This window comes from Macadamia integrifolia, chromosome 7, assembly GCF_013358625.1.
Source record: "Macadamia integrifolia cultivar HAES 741 chromosome 7, SCU_Mint_v3, whole genome shotgun sequence".
Lineage (NCBI taxonomy): Eukaryota > Viridiplantae > Streptophyta > Magnoliopsida > Proteales > Proteaceae > Macadamia > Macadamia integrifolia.
In genome coordinates, this window is record NC_056563.1 from 11,719,923 (window position 1) to 11,734,335 (window position 14,413).

General features: G+C 37.9%; 1 protein-coding gene across 1 annotated transcript; it reads left to right on the plus strand.

Annotated features, from left to right (window-relative positions):
• The first annotated feature begins 584 nt into the window (after positions 1 to 584).
• On the plus strand, positions 585 to 12,832 carry LOC122084074 (protein STICHEL). The gene is made up of 8 exons (XM_042652109.1): positions 585 to 871; positions 1,003 to 1,159; positions 2,626 to 4,826; positions 5,177 to 5,396; positions 8,268 to 8,828; positions 10,690 to 11,500; positions 12,306 to 12,387; positions 12,484 to 12,832. Exons 3-8 carry the CDS (start codon positions 2,790 to 2,792, stop codon positions 12,583 to 12,585), a joined length of 3,813 nt encoding a protein of 1,270 aa, XP_042508043.1. The 5' UTR covers positions 585 to 871; positions 1,003 to 1,159; positions 2,626 to 2,789; the 3' UTR covers positions 12,586 to 12,832.
• Positions 12,833 to 14,413: the final 1,581 nt, after the last annotated feature.

Consider the following 14,413-nt stretch of genomic DNA (forward strand, 5'->3'; position numbering starts at 1 on the left):
CGGCATGATGTGCTCTCTCTCATTGGTCCTTTATGCTGGTGTTCCCTACACTAGCAGTGCAGGGTCCTTTTGCCAGTGGGTTACCTAAAAGGGAAAAAGTATATAAGAATGATATGCCTCAATCCCACATGATGACATTTGGTGACATTTGGCATCTCAAAATTTATCTATTATAGGGAATCATGATCACATGGATTCAGAAAAAAAAAAAAAACAAGTCCAAACATTGATTAATATAAAAGGATTAATCTGGATATTTTTGTGAGATCTACTAATTTTAGTTTATTTTTCTACCCAAAAAAAAAAAAATTTTAGTTTATTTATCTATAAAATATTCCCCAAATTCCTAATCACTTGATGCATGCGTAAGCAAACTGTATTTATGTTTAATATTTTTCCCTATCTGATTCTAATAATTGTTTTCAACAAAATATTAATCTTTAGAAAGGAAAAAAAAATTGCATTTATGGAAAAAGTTAAAGATCACTTATTTGAAATTTTACTGCATAAAAAAAGAGAACTTTTGCCTTTTATTGGATAATAATATTTGTGCACAATTGAAAGTAAAGATCTGAGAACTTAATAATAGAAACTATAGATTATAGAGAATCTCGGCGCGGTTGGAGGGAGTTTTGATTTTATGGTAATGGAAGAAAAGCGCCAACTAAACCCTAAAAATTTCATTTCTATGTTATAAAATTAGTCAGATCTGAAGATCTCTTCAGTCCTTAGCAGTCGCTACCCACACCAGATTCTGCGGGATACTGCTCACACTGTAAATACATGCACCTCATCTTCTTCCAATACCATTTCTTTTTCTTCTTCTTCTTGTTCTTGTTGTTCTTGGATTTGTCAACAGTTGCATTAACAGGTAAACATTCTATTTCCTTTCATGAAACATCAAAATCTCTTCACTGCATTCATTATTGATGGAGTGGTAGTGGACATTTGCATGTTACTGAATGGACATCCTGATGTATAATTGCAACTTTTTTTTCTCAGGGTTTGGTAATCTGGGGTTCTGGAGTACTCATTGTCACTTCTAAAGTTTTGGGCTCAGTTTGGCCTACTTCAGTTTCATCTTAGCTTTCTGGGTACGGGTAATCTGTGGAATATATGAAGGTCAGAAGGTCTGAACTCAGTATGACGATTTGAAACGGTAATCTAAACTAAACTCTCTTGCGTTTGAAGCTTTAAACAGTTAATCTCAACTCAATTTTACTCTCTTGCAATTGCTTTAACAGATAATCTCAATGTTCCGTTGAAGCTCAAGAATGTTCTACTATTTGTTGTTTGCTAACTTTATGATGATTTTGATTTATTTGATGCAATGTTACCGAACCCAAAATGGGTTTTCTCGTAAATGCTAGCTAGGCGTGAAAGATCATCATCTTCATTTCATTTCCTCCTGCCCTCTGTGTTACCAGAATAATATCATGTGCCACCTTTTTTGTTTTTGTTTTTGTTTTTGTTTTTTCTTTGTTTGTGTGGTTTTTTTGTTTGTTTGTTTTTTTTTTTTTTTTTTTTGAATGAGTTAGTTCTACCGTATAAATTATATGGAGAAGTTCCAATAGTCCAGGGATCCATCTCTCTATTTTGCTGCTCTTGTTTCTCATCCCATTTTCCTCTTAGATTTTGTAGTTGTGAATGTTGGATTGGTGATATGTTTTCTCCCTTGAAGCGCTTTGTCATGTTTTAAGCTTTCTAATGCATATTGGATTGGAACCTATGGTTATTGCACTCTTTACCCTTCTTCCTATGCAGTGGACCAGGCTCTTTCTGTTTCCATTAGTGTGGATCACCTTTTATGAAACGGTTGATGCATTTTCTTTCATCTTCTCAACTGAAATCGTTAAGGTAAACAGAATTAGCAATGCCTTAGAGAGCAAATTGGATTAGTTTCACTAAAATATAAAACCAAGACTATTGATTCAGTTTGGGGTGGAGTATCGAAGAGGTGAGTATTTTTATTAATTGACAAAGGACCTAACCTTACCTAATTTTCTTGAGGCAAAATGCTGCAGACATCCCATCCCGATTTGGACCTTCAAAATATTTGGTCATTCTTTACATTGGCTTGATTTTCACAGGGTGAGTTATTTTATTTTCGAAATACGAAAAAGAAAAGTTTTAGGCTGCTTATCTGTCCGTATAGTCATTGATCCAAGTCATTGAAACTTTGTAAGTTTTTGATTGGACAGAAAGTGATGATTTTCTTTTTCTTGTGTGTAGCCAAAAATCCAATTAAAAAGGATAAAAGCTTGCAATCTTCCATATTGACATCCCAAAGCTTCCTCTCCTAGAAAGTATAGATGTCAATGGGTTGTCCAAAAAGGACTCTCTATATTGGAAGGTTCGTATCATTACAAAATTCAAGCAATAGACAATCTGACAAATTGCCAGCACCGGAACTCATGGAATTAAGGGTGACCAAGCATACGTAGTTATGAGAAAACTAGTTAATAAACCATTTGATATTATGTGTGTGTGTGGCTCATTTATTGTCATGCAGCTCATTGATTGCTTACATGTTGTTTTTGTGTTCTCTGTGGAGTTATTTCTGAATGATCAGGTTCTTTATATTTATGTCTTTACGGATTTGTGGTATTTGGAGTTTCATTTCAGGGTTGAAGAAAATCAAATTCTAATGTAGCTCAAAGGATTTCTCTGGTTGCTAGAGTGTATATGTATATATATCTATTTGAATGAAGGTGTCAAGCTGAAATTACATTTCTAGAAGTTCCCTTTTGATAGAGCTTTGTGAGTGGATCTTCTAAACTAGGAAAATAATGTCAGACATCCGTGTTGATCCAAGCGAGCTTCATTGGAAAAAGAACCTTAATGTGCTTCGCAAGGGCAAGGCTGCTCGGTTTTTACGTGACCCTGAAACTAGTTCTTCATGGAGGTCTCCTTTGAGTTCGAGATCCGTGGCTGCAACTACCGGTTGGAACTATTTAAATGGAACCGCGGGAAACTGCATAGGAACAAATCACATCAGCGGCTACTCTGAAAATGGGGCTCATCTGGCCATTAGAGGTGTAAACAATCGGAAAAAGGTCTTTCTCTACAATTGGAGGCATCAATCTAGCAGATCAAGTGATAATGGGGCAAAGTTAGGTGAGGATAAGTTTGGGCAAGGAGGATCAGTTCCTTGGAGTCCTGAAGATAGCTTGAGTGATACACAAAAAGAAGATTCTATGAGTGATTCATTTCTTGGGGACCCTATCATGGTCTTCAGAGCCAAAGAGGCAAGCGCAGAGATACCAGTGAGAAGAACTGTTAGGAGGTTGAAGAAAAATTCTACTTCCTCAAGGCAACCTATCAGCAGAAACTCCAAAAATTCGAAACGACTGGATATTCCAACTATCTCTATGGGTGAAACACTTAACTCGGTTGAGCAATCAGATGACACGGAATACTGCAACTCTGAGGATTTGCGGATTTTAACGAACAACTTGACCCAGAAATTAGGATATACTCCAAGGTCGGCTTCTCCATGGCTTCCCAGGTGTGGGAACTGGTCTCATTCATCCAAGCTTTTGAAAAGCATTCGAAGGGACGATTCTTCATATTCCTATACCCCAGCATCAACTAGTTCTTACAAACGATATGAGAAACGAAATCCCAGTACCATTGGGTCTTGGGATGGCACTACAGCTTCCTTCAATGGAGATGAATTGGATCAGTTGGATCTACCAAGACGCCAAGGATGTGGAATTCCTTGCTATTGGTCGAAGAGGACACCAAAGCATAGGGGGTGTGGAGGTTGTTACTCTCCTTCACTTTCGGATACATTAAGGAGAAAAGGAAGTAGCATCCTGTGTGGAAGCCAGACACTGTATCATAGGCATCGGGCATCTAGGCCTAGCAAGGACAAACTTGTTTCAAGATCTTCAGAAGGTCTGGCACTGTTGACCAACAGTTGTGATGGTAGAGGATGCTCAACAGGTTCATCCATCGAAACTGGACAGAGTGATGATGAACTTTCCACCAATTTTGGCGAGCTTGACTTGGAAGCGTTGAGCCGGTTGGATGGACGGAGATGGTCATCAAGCTGCAGAAGTCAAGAGGGGTTAGAACTAGTAGCTTTAACAGTAGGAACTGAAGAAGGGACTCCTGACCATATTAGAAGCATGAGCCAGAAATATAGGCCAAGGTCCTTTGATGAAATAATTGGGCAGAATATTGTGGTTCGGTCTCTTATTAATGCCATTTCAAGGGGAAGGATTGCTCCTTTCTATCTTTTCCAAGGGCCCCGTGGAACTGGAAAAACATCAACAGCCAGGATATTTGCTGCTGCTTTGAATTGCCGGGAAGACCCTAAGCCATGTGGATTCTGCAGGGAATGCACTGATATCATCTCTTTCAAGAGCAGAGATATCAGAGAAGTTAATGCTACAAATAAGAAAGAAATAGATAAAGTTCGGTCCTGGTTGAAAGATCTGTCCAAAAACCCTGCATCACGTTTCAAGGTCCTTGTGCTTGATGAATGTCATTTGTTACCTTCCAAGACATGGTCAGCGTTTATGAAGTTTCTTGAAGAACCTCCTCTTCGTGTTGTCTTCATATTCATTACTGCAGATCTAGATAGCATTCCTCGTACTGTACTATCACGGTGCCAGAAATACATCTTCAACAAAATTAAAGAGGCTGATATTGTTACCAGATTAAAAAAGGTTTCAGCAGATGAGAATCTGGATGTTGAATCAGATGCACTGGAGCTGATTGCTTTGAATGCAGAGGGTTCACTTCGAGATGCTGAAACCATGTTAGACCAATTGAGTTTGCTAGGAAAAAGAATCACGACAGCTCTTGTAAATGAACTTGTAAGTGTTCTCATACTCCCTTTGATTCCCAGTATTGTTGGTTATTTTTTAATAATCAATGTTCAACATTGGCATTTGTCGGAAAACCTGATCTTTTCTAATTATGCCTGACTTGGTCTCTTAAATGGTAAACTTGTAGATATAACTTAAAAAGGACAACAGAATGCCTCATTATATTCACATTATTTAGTTACTTTTATTTTGGTTCATCCATCTGGTCCAGTGTGTTTCATTACAATAGCTTATGATTAATTTGATTATCAACCAATTTTGCTCTTTCTGCTAGCTTGTTCCATCATTATATGTGAATTAATGAAAGCTCACATTATTTGTTACTTTCTCCTGCATAGGTGGGTGTTGTTTCAGATGAGAAATTGCTTGATCTTTTGGAGCTTGCCATGTCATCAGACACGGCAGAAACAGTAAAGAGAGCCAGGGAGTTGATGGATTCTGGGGTTGATCCTGTGGCCTTGATGTCTCAATTAGCAGGCCTTATTATGGATATTATTGCTGGAACATACCACTTAGTTGATTCAAAAAGCAGTGGTTCATACTTCAATGGGCGAAGTTGTAAGTACAACGCACATGCCCTATGTTTAGTTTATCTCATGCATTTGAATGGTAATTATTAATGGTGTATTCAGTCCTGTTGCTTTCCTACATTTATTTGTTCTTGTTGCTTAACATTAGTTTATTACTGTGGAGAAATCTGCCAATCTGGTGTGAAGCTAAATCCTACGCCAAGCTTGTCATATAATTTAGTTAGGATTGTACCAAGAATAGATCAACAGGTTTGGTTAGGTTTAGATGGGATTTTAAGTAGAGTTTTTGGGTAAGATTTTGTTTCTGCCTTCGAAGGATTGTCATAAGGGGTCAGTTGTTCTTGCCATAGTGGACACAGCAACAAGGCGATCCAAGGTGGTAGCTGAGGCAAAAAAACCATGGTGACACCAAAGGCGCCTGGACGCCTAGGCGCCTTGACAACTATAGTTCTCCCTGTGTATGATCAATAGAAAATGTTCCCTTGCAAAACCTATAGTATTGCTTTCTTTAAAGTTCATCATTAGCAATGGTTGGTTTAGATCTCACATTCAGACTAGCCATACCTAGAAAATCTTTCCCCTCATCCATTTCGTGTACACTCTCCATAGTCCATTCTCTTCTTCTTTCTTTCACTTTGGGCATCACATCTCTCTTTGGGCCAATTCATCAGTTCAAAACTGAGCAAGCATGATTATCTTATGTCCTCCCTTTGCTATTGATCCAATTAAATGCCTTTGGGGTGTGTGTGACAATGATAGCGGCTCTGATATACTCCAAAGATGAGTCGATTACGATTAAGACGTAAACCAACTTATGGATACTACTAGCAGTATGATGGATGTTGAATCATCAGTATTTTTCCTTCTTTTCTCCCCTAGAGATTGAAGACCCATATTTCATTTCTTCCTTTCCTCTTAATTGCACAGTTCTTGACGTTACTTTGTAAGGGACATGATTGCCTGAAGGTAATTGGTCAGTTGTACCACTAACATCCGAAGGGATTGATGTAGCATAAATTTTGGGTTGGAGTTTGATTAGGATTAAATGGTTGTTTAACTAGTGCATTTCTAGACGATTTTATCTCTACTCGAATGATGGATATAGTCAATTTCTTATTAGAAAGTAATAATGTAAAATACCGCCGACCACCCCCACCCCCACCCCCACCCCCCAACCCCCCCCCAAAAAAAAAAAAAAAAAAAAAAAAAAAGCTCACATTTCTTTTCTCTAAACATTACCAAGCATATGGCTAATTTGGTCTTAATAGTATCAACACACCACTCCAACATAAGGGAGTACATTCTTTTCTTAATCTTCTTAAAAGGAACTTGAAAATAAATTACCAGTACAGGTAGTGTCAATGCCTAGCATTCATTTTGGTAAGGACTACATACATCTCAAATGATAGAAAAGTTTGTTTTTGAATTCATTATTCACTATCTTTCTCACTGTCTTGGAAGTAAAACCCCATCTTTTAGAAATTCTATTGTTTGCCACCAGATTGTGTTTGCTAATTTGAGCTTTACACGTCTGTGATATGTAATGGGTGCTGCTTAAAAGCTTAAATAAACTTTGGCTAAATGTAATCAAGACATCCAGGCAACCGTAGGTGATCTGACTCATGCCCATTATCAAAACTACTTTATCATTTTATCATGCCTATCATCAAAACTAATTTATGTGTCAAGTGTCTATGGTTTATAGATACTCAAAGAGGACCTGAGCATTTCATGAACTACAAGTAAGTTTTTGGTTATTTGGGAGAAAGATAAATGAAGTTATCATTTTTTTTTTTTTTGTGGGGGTGAGCTGGTGGGGGAAGAAACTAAAATAAAAGGAAAATGCAGGGGATGAATGGATAAGGTTTTCAGTTTGGAGATTTGAAGCAGGGTTCTTGGGCGTAGTGCACAAGGCTCCCTCATATGCGAGGTCCTAGGGGAAGGGGGGCCAAAACTACGCAGCCTTACACCGAGAATGTCGAGGGGCTGTTTCGACTGCTTGACCACCAGGTCACAACATTCATACCTTTACCTTGGACAAAGCTTGAAGCAGGCTTCCTGGACTCTTGCAAATCTGTTTCACTCGAGTCTAAAGTATTAAAGACAAAAACTATTTTTATGATGATAAATGAAAATATATTACATCATACCTATTGATTTTGCATTAACAAAAGAAGACAATAAGTTATTCCACCTAAATCTGAATTGTGCAATAATAAGAAGAAAGGAAAAATATCATTTTTAATAAAGAGGATTACTTACTTCACCTTTTTTTTTTTTTCCTGCTTTCTTTTCGAACTAATTAAAAATACAGTTGAATCAGGGATTTATAATATAGAGTCGTTGTGGTTGAAGTTGTTGAACTCATCTGCTTCCTCTTCTTCTTCTTCTTCCTCCCCTCCCCCCCTTTTGGGTCTGCTGCTCCTTTGTGTATAACATGCTCTTATGGCCCTTACATTTCAACTGAGTGGTAAAAAACTTGGATGGCTAAATGTTTTCTTTTGTAGTAGTTTGGGATTTATTAGGTAAGTCAATCTTGTTTAACCCTTACACATTTAATTTTATATTTTAGTTTAGGAATTAGACCACAAAGTGGACAAATAAAAGGAAGTTTGGGAATCTGGCCATATATAATACTTAATAAAATTAAATGAACATATATCTCATCGATTCAACTCGCCTCAAATGAATCGGCAAGTTCCTGATTATCTCAATGCTGGCTGTTGAGTGATCTTGAAATGCCATGAAACTGATTTGACTCAGCTGACTTGACAGGTTTTTAAACATTGGGATTACTATTTCTTAACATTCTTTCTCAATAACATGATGATTCTTGTTCTTTTTTGGTTCACCCATTAATCTTTTTTGGTTGTGGGTGTTCATGTGCCTGTTATTTCAGTGACTGTAGCAGAATTGGAGCGATTAAAACAAGCCCTGAAGGTTCTCTCTGAAGCTGAGAAGCAGCTAAGGCTTTCAAGTGAACGCTCAACATGGTTCACAGCAGCTCTTCTACAACTTGGTTCTGCCCCTTCTTCAGAACTTTCTCATTCGAGCAGTAGCTGGTGGCAGAGCTCCAAAACAACAGCGGAAGATCCATCAGGCCCTTCTGTTGAAGCTTCCATCCACAAGAAGCAACCTGATGCTTTGCGTGTGGCGCGGAAATCAACTTCGTCTTCTGTTTCAATGCCTATAGCAGTTAATGTATGTTCTAGTTCACACGAGGATCAATTGGTGGATCATTCCAGTTTAGAATCTAGGGCTATGCACAGCCGATTTATGGAAGTATGTGCATCAGGCACTTCTAATGAAGAGTCCGCAGCTGGGAGTAGGGTCTTCAGATGCATAAGCCCAGGCAAGTTGGATGATATCTGGGTGAGGTGTATTGATAAATGCCCTTCAAAGAAATTGAAGCAGTTGCTAAGAGTTCATGGAAAGCTTGTATCAATCTCTGAAGTTGAAGGTAAATCCCAATCCTGTGCTAAGGCATACAAAATATAATTGCTTTCTATTAGCCTATAACCATGTTTGCATCAGGTCTATTAGTGAAATGAAGAAAAAATTAATGGTTAATTTTTTTATTCATTTGATCAATTTTTCCACCACACTGCATGGATTCTTCTTCACTCTCTCTCTCTCTCTCTCTCTCTCTCTCGATAGGGTTTGCATGGGTTCTTTTCAGGAACAATTTCTCATTTAAACTGTACTATAAGTCATATATCTTATTTTGCTCCATCGGCTAAAATATATAAAAGGGACCCTGAAGCAAACGTCATTTTTATATTAGATTTGATTGATATAAACGTCAAGAAATAAATTTTAGCTTATCTGAGAAAAGTTAAAGTCCATGGTATGTTATCCGCATCATATTAGAAAGGATAATAGGATCTGTGTCCATTCACTAGATACATCATTTTCAGCATTTGCATCTCAATCTATTGGTCTTAGCTATGATGCTCTCTCTCAACTGCATGTTTCACCATCTCAACCATTTATTGAACTTCCACTCAGCCAATGAATTGATATCCACATTCTTGTCACATATTTTCTTTAATATTTATATAGTCATGTGGCAAAATGCATTTGGGCTGATATTACCACATTTAGTAATGTGTATACCCACACTCTTGCCTCTGCGGTCAAGCAATTAGGCCATGTGAGGGCCGATCTGCCAAAGACGACACATGGATAGGTTGTTTGTCCTCTGGATTGGCCACAGGTAAAATTTCTTGCACCATTTCAGCCATTAAAAATGCGTTTTCTTCTGTCTTTTAGCCATTAAAAATAATCTTCCAGTGTTGAGAGTTATTTTCTTACCAATTTTTGAAGCCATATATATCCATGTCCCCTTATGTGTTTGGGCTGAAACTTTTAATAGAAGTAGATTTTGAGGCATGCCGATATGCCCACAAAATTTGCTTGTCAACGCAGAAGGTCTAAGGGATACATCACTAATATTCTGAGGCATAACCCAACACATCCTAGAGAAGTTAAAGACGTGGAACCAGACATCCTGGGCCATCCTACAACATGCCAATAGGTGTTTAACATTTTCCTAATCGTTGGACGCATACTCTAGCAGTTTTGGAAGACTGATGAATCCTCATTATTTGTCACTAGATTTGTTTGACTTTATAATGGACAACACTTGTTACTTTTCTTTTAAATTCTCAAGTCTTGCCGTTACCTCAGATTTCATTTCCTCCAAAAGCCTAAGAAGATTAACATATTCATTTTATCTTCCCACTCCACAAAGATCTTCTGAACGATCGAGCATGTATTGCAAATATAAGCTTCCAAAGTGATATATTATTAACTCTTTGGCAGCAGGCTGTATGAGTATGTGCATAGCTCTCAACTTGCCCCTTCCACGACAATATGTCCACGTTAAAACCTTTCTAACCAATAAATACGTGATTTTATTATTCTTTTTCAAGTGCATGTGCTATATGATGTCTGTATCCGACCATGATTCACTTCCTATGTTATGTTCACCGTTTTTTCTTCAAAAGATCGTTCTAAAAGTCACTGTTGTTTTTCTGTTCTAACCCTAGTGCGAAGGTACTAAGTTATTTTGACCAATTTGCAACCACAACTGGGTTCAGCCAACTCTCTTTCTTGCTTTAGTCACTTTGTCTAAAGGTCTAAGAAGTTCTCTGACTTAAAAATGGAAGATAAAAAAATTTTACTTGTATGGTATCTGTGGGTTTTCATTGAGTTCAGCTTCCTCTAATATCAGAAGCCAAAGAGGGGTTTTCTGAGTAAGTTTTTTGGAATCTGCAAAAGTTGCTTGTGTGAGCCAAAGTCTTGAACATATTTTGCAGGTGTTTTGATTGTTTCCATAGCATTTGTTGATCGGGATATCAAATCCAGAGCTGAGGGATTCTTGGGAAGTATCACAAATTCAGTAAGAGTTGTTCTGAGGCATAATGTGGATGTTAGAATAGGACTCCTTAATGATTCAGAAATTTCTGTTGAAAGGCTGCCGCCATTCCAGTTGACAGATTCTTTAACCCGCCCAAAGCATTTGGAAACATCAGAAAGGGAAAGTAAATCTGATTGTGGTAACTTAATAAATGGTTGTGCTGATCTGGATCCATACCAGGAACTGCAAAAAGTACGCAGGGAAGCCTTTAACAGTTCTGAAGATACCCTGCAAGGGGGGAAATTAGAGCGATGTGATCTCTCAGAGTCATTAACAGAGAGAAATTTCCAGGCCACTACTGGCTTACCTGCCTTTGTCAATAATGAGGATGCTGGAAAGAGTATCCTAGAGAAGCAGGAAATTCCAATGCCAAGAATTCAAGCCATCAGTGATGAGCAGCTACTGGAGACTGCATGGGTACAGGCTGAAGAGAAGGGCACCCCTGGGTCTATAAGTCGGTTGAAACCTGAGAGGAATCAAGTCCTTCCACAAGATAGTGTTTACCGTCAGAATCAGAAGTCATCCATAATGCCGAGCTTATCCTCCCAGCATGGGGATGATGAACTGAATGATGAAATCAAAGCTTCGAAGATAAATGATAACAGGATCAACTTGAAAATCCAGAATGGCAGAAGAGTTGAACACTATGCCATGTCTCCAAGCCTATTACATAATAACGGTTTCCCAGGAAATTTCAACCAAGAGAATATGTGAGTATTTTATTTTCTTTGTGTGCATGACATATTATTGCTTCCATTTTCTCTGTTTAAAATTTGGTAAACTTTGATAGTCAAACCCAGTTGAATTTATTGGGTTTAGCTTTGCTCTCAAGTGTTGACTTGGAATATTTTGAGTTGAAGCTTAAAACTGAAAAAATGTGATTTGGTTGAAGGAGAAGATATATCATGGAAGGCAACCCCGTTTGAGTAATGGCCTCAACTCTCTCTGTAATGATTGGTTGAGTTTTATACTGATCTAAATTGTCCAAGTGAGCAATGTTTGATGGACCATGACTGTAAATCACATGTAGAGTTTCCCTTTCTTTTACAACTGCTTTCATAGGAGTTTTTTTAAAACCTTTCCCCCCCCTTTCTATGAATTTTGGGATTCACCTATACATAAATTAATGGAGCTAGCTGTTTTCAAAATTAGTATTGTGATTTAAATGTTGGGATTTGTAGTGAAAATGATTTATTTGTTGAGCTAACACATAAGCATTAATTTCTTACTAATATTGGATCAATATTTGTAATGTAAAGTATTTATTTGTTAGGGCATCACTGCTGCAGGGATTCAACTTAACAATTGACCAAAATCCAACCTGGTGAATTGGTATCACTGTGAAAGTGGAATCTCTACCTTGTGTTGCCTGTGCATTAGTTGAAATTTAGCATTATAATTAGATGTGTTCCCATTGTCACCAGAATCTGAAGATTTAGTTGAATATGCCATTCACGTAGCTTGAGATTCAGACCTTGTCTGTTACTAGTACTCATTTGCTGTGTTTCTCTGTAGGGGATATGAATCAGGCTCAGGACCTGCTGGTTGCAATGGGCTTCTTTGCTGGAAAACCTCCAAACATATCAACAAAGAAAAGGTAAGCTATTTGAGTTATTTCTTGTTCCCACATGAAGACAACTTTTATTGGGTTGTCATATAGAATATGAATTAAACTGGCTGTGTGTCTAAACAGGTTAAGCTAGGAACCCCAGTGCGGTCACAAAAGGGCAGACGCTTGGTGTGGTTCAGACAATGTCAGAGGTCAAGGAAGATCGAGAATGGATTCAGAAGATGATCGTAAAACAGTTGAGAAGATTTAATCATCAGATATGCTTCTTTTCTCTTTTATATATGTATTATGTATAGTAGTATAATTGGTCATTATCGAGAAATTTTTCCTCATTTTAAATCGGTTGGGTGGGGACATAAGGGTCTCACGGTGGTTTTGACTATGTATGTAGCAGATTTATCCAATTTTTCATGGGATGAAATAAAGGAAATGGAAAGAAGCCAGTTTTGCTCCCTTCTGTGCATTGGTTTCATTGAGTTGGTTCCTCAGTGATCCCCTGATTTTCTATAATTTGTTCAGTAAAAGTCCTGTGCTGATGCTTATTTAGTGTTCCTCACTTGATGGATAATTTAATCTCCTGCTACTCTTTTACTACCAAATTTCCATTCATGGATTGTCTGTAAGCACGCATATGCACAAACACCTGGGAGAGGCTACCTTTGAAGAAGTGATGCAGGAGAGAATAAGTGGTACGAAGATTAATTTTATAAAGGAACGAGTTTCTTGGCAACCAAGAAGAAAATATGATGCCACCCAAAGAGTTTTAATTTCAATCTGGGATTTTGAAAGACCTGCTAATTACAGCTTGAGTGCATCATGGCCTGCCATATCAGCTGTTAATTAATTTGGGTCTGCCATATCAGCTGTTAATTAATTTGGGTCGGACCCGGTTTTTTTGTGGGTCGCCCACTTGGGGTAATCATAGACCCACTAGGATTAGGAACCTTAGTTGGCTAATCCTCTATAAGTAAGAGGGTTTTGACCACAAAGCTAATTAAGGTTTTTGACATAATAACATGAGCTTTCTCTCCCTCCCCCTAATCTCTTATCTCCCAGTTTTGAGTGTTTTCAAGGAACTCCATTACAATCCTTGGATTAAGAGGGTGGATTATTACTTAGCGAGATCGTGCAATTCTTCGTTTGTTGCTGTTCATGTGGATTGACACGTACCACAATCAGATCCATTTCACTGCGTGGAAAGCTATATCGAGGTAATCTCCTATACCCGTTACTCTATTTGTCTTTCCTAATCTACATGCAAATGTGAAACATCCAATAGAATACCTCGTGCCCATCTCACAGGTAAAGCCTCAGTTCTAAGCAGGTGGGGAATGTGTCAGTAAAGCCTCCAGTTCTCCCCTTGCCTCATGAAACAAGAAGTATCCAAATCACAACTTGCAATCCCCTCTTTAAAACTATCTTTTTAATTTTTTTTTTAAATATCAAAATATATGGGACCTGCATCATATTCTTCAACGTGACCGCTCCTTTGGGAAGTGGGAACACCATTGCCAAGCCATCCCCATCCTCTGCAACCCTGCTTCTCCCCCCTGTTTTTGAAAGAACGAGAGCCTGATTGTTACATCCGAATTCAAGAGAATAGTGTAACAATGGTGGATCACACTTTCAGATTTGGAGTTCAGGGTACCTCCATTTTTTTTTCTTATACAAAACAAGTCTTCCATAAGATAGGATAACTATCCTTCATTCTCAAAGAGGATTGATTCATCAACAATTTTTATTGTCCCACTCCAGAGATGGGTTCACTGGTAACCTTGTGGATCTTTGATGGAAACAAGTCCCTCTAAGATGAGCATTTAGGTCTTAGCATGACACATCATCAAGGTGTGTCAACCTTATCACCAACTGTACAATTCCATGGATGTAGATATGATTACTAGAAACTTTCATTGTATATATATCAATTATGGATTCAATACAAATCAGTCAATGCAATATGCATTTACCAATTCAAGATTTATCATTAGGAGAAGCTGTAATTCTTCACGAAATATTGTTTGAACTTCTGAGAATTGAGGTCAAAAGTCCTACA

Excerpts from the sequence above, each read along its gene's own strand:
- LOC122084074 (XM_042652109.1), top strand. The coding sequence starts at position 2,790 with ATGTCAGACATCCGTGTTGATCCAAGCGAGCTTCATTGGAAAAAGAAC. Across the intron at positions 11,501-12,305 it reads AATTTCAACCAAGAGAATAT|GGGATATGAATCAGGCTCAG; the intron begins GTGAGTATTTTA and ends GTTTCTCTGTAG. Across the intron at positions 12,388-12,483 it reads AACATATCAACAAAGAAAAG|GTTAAGCTAGGAACCCCAGT; the intron begins GTAAGCTATTTG and ends GTGTCTAAACAG.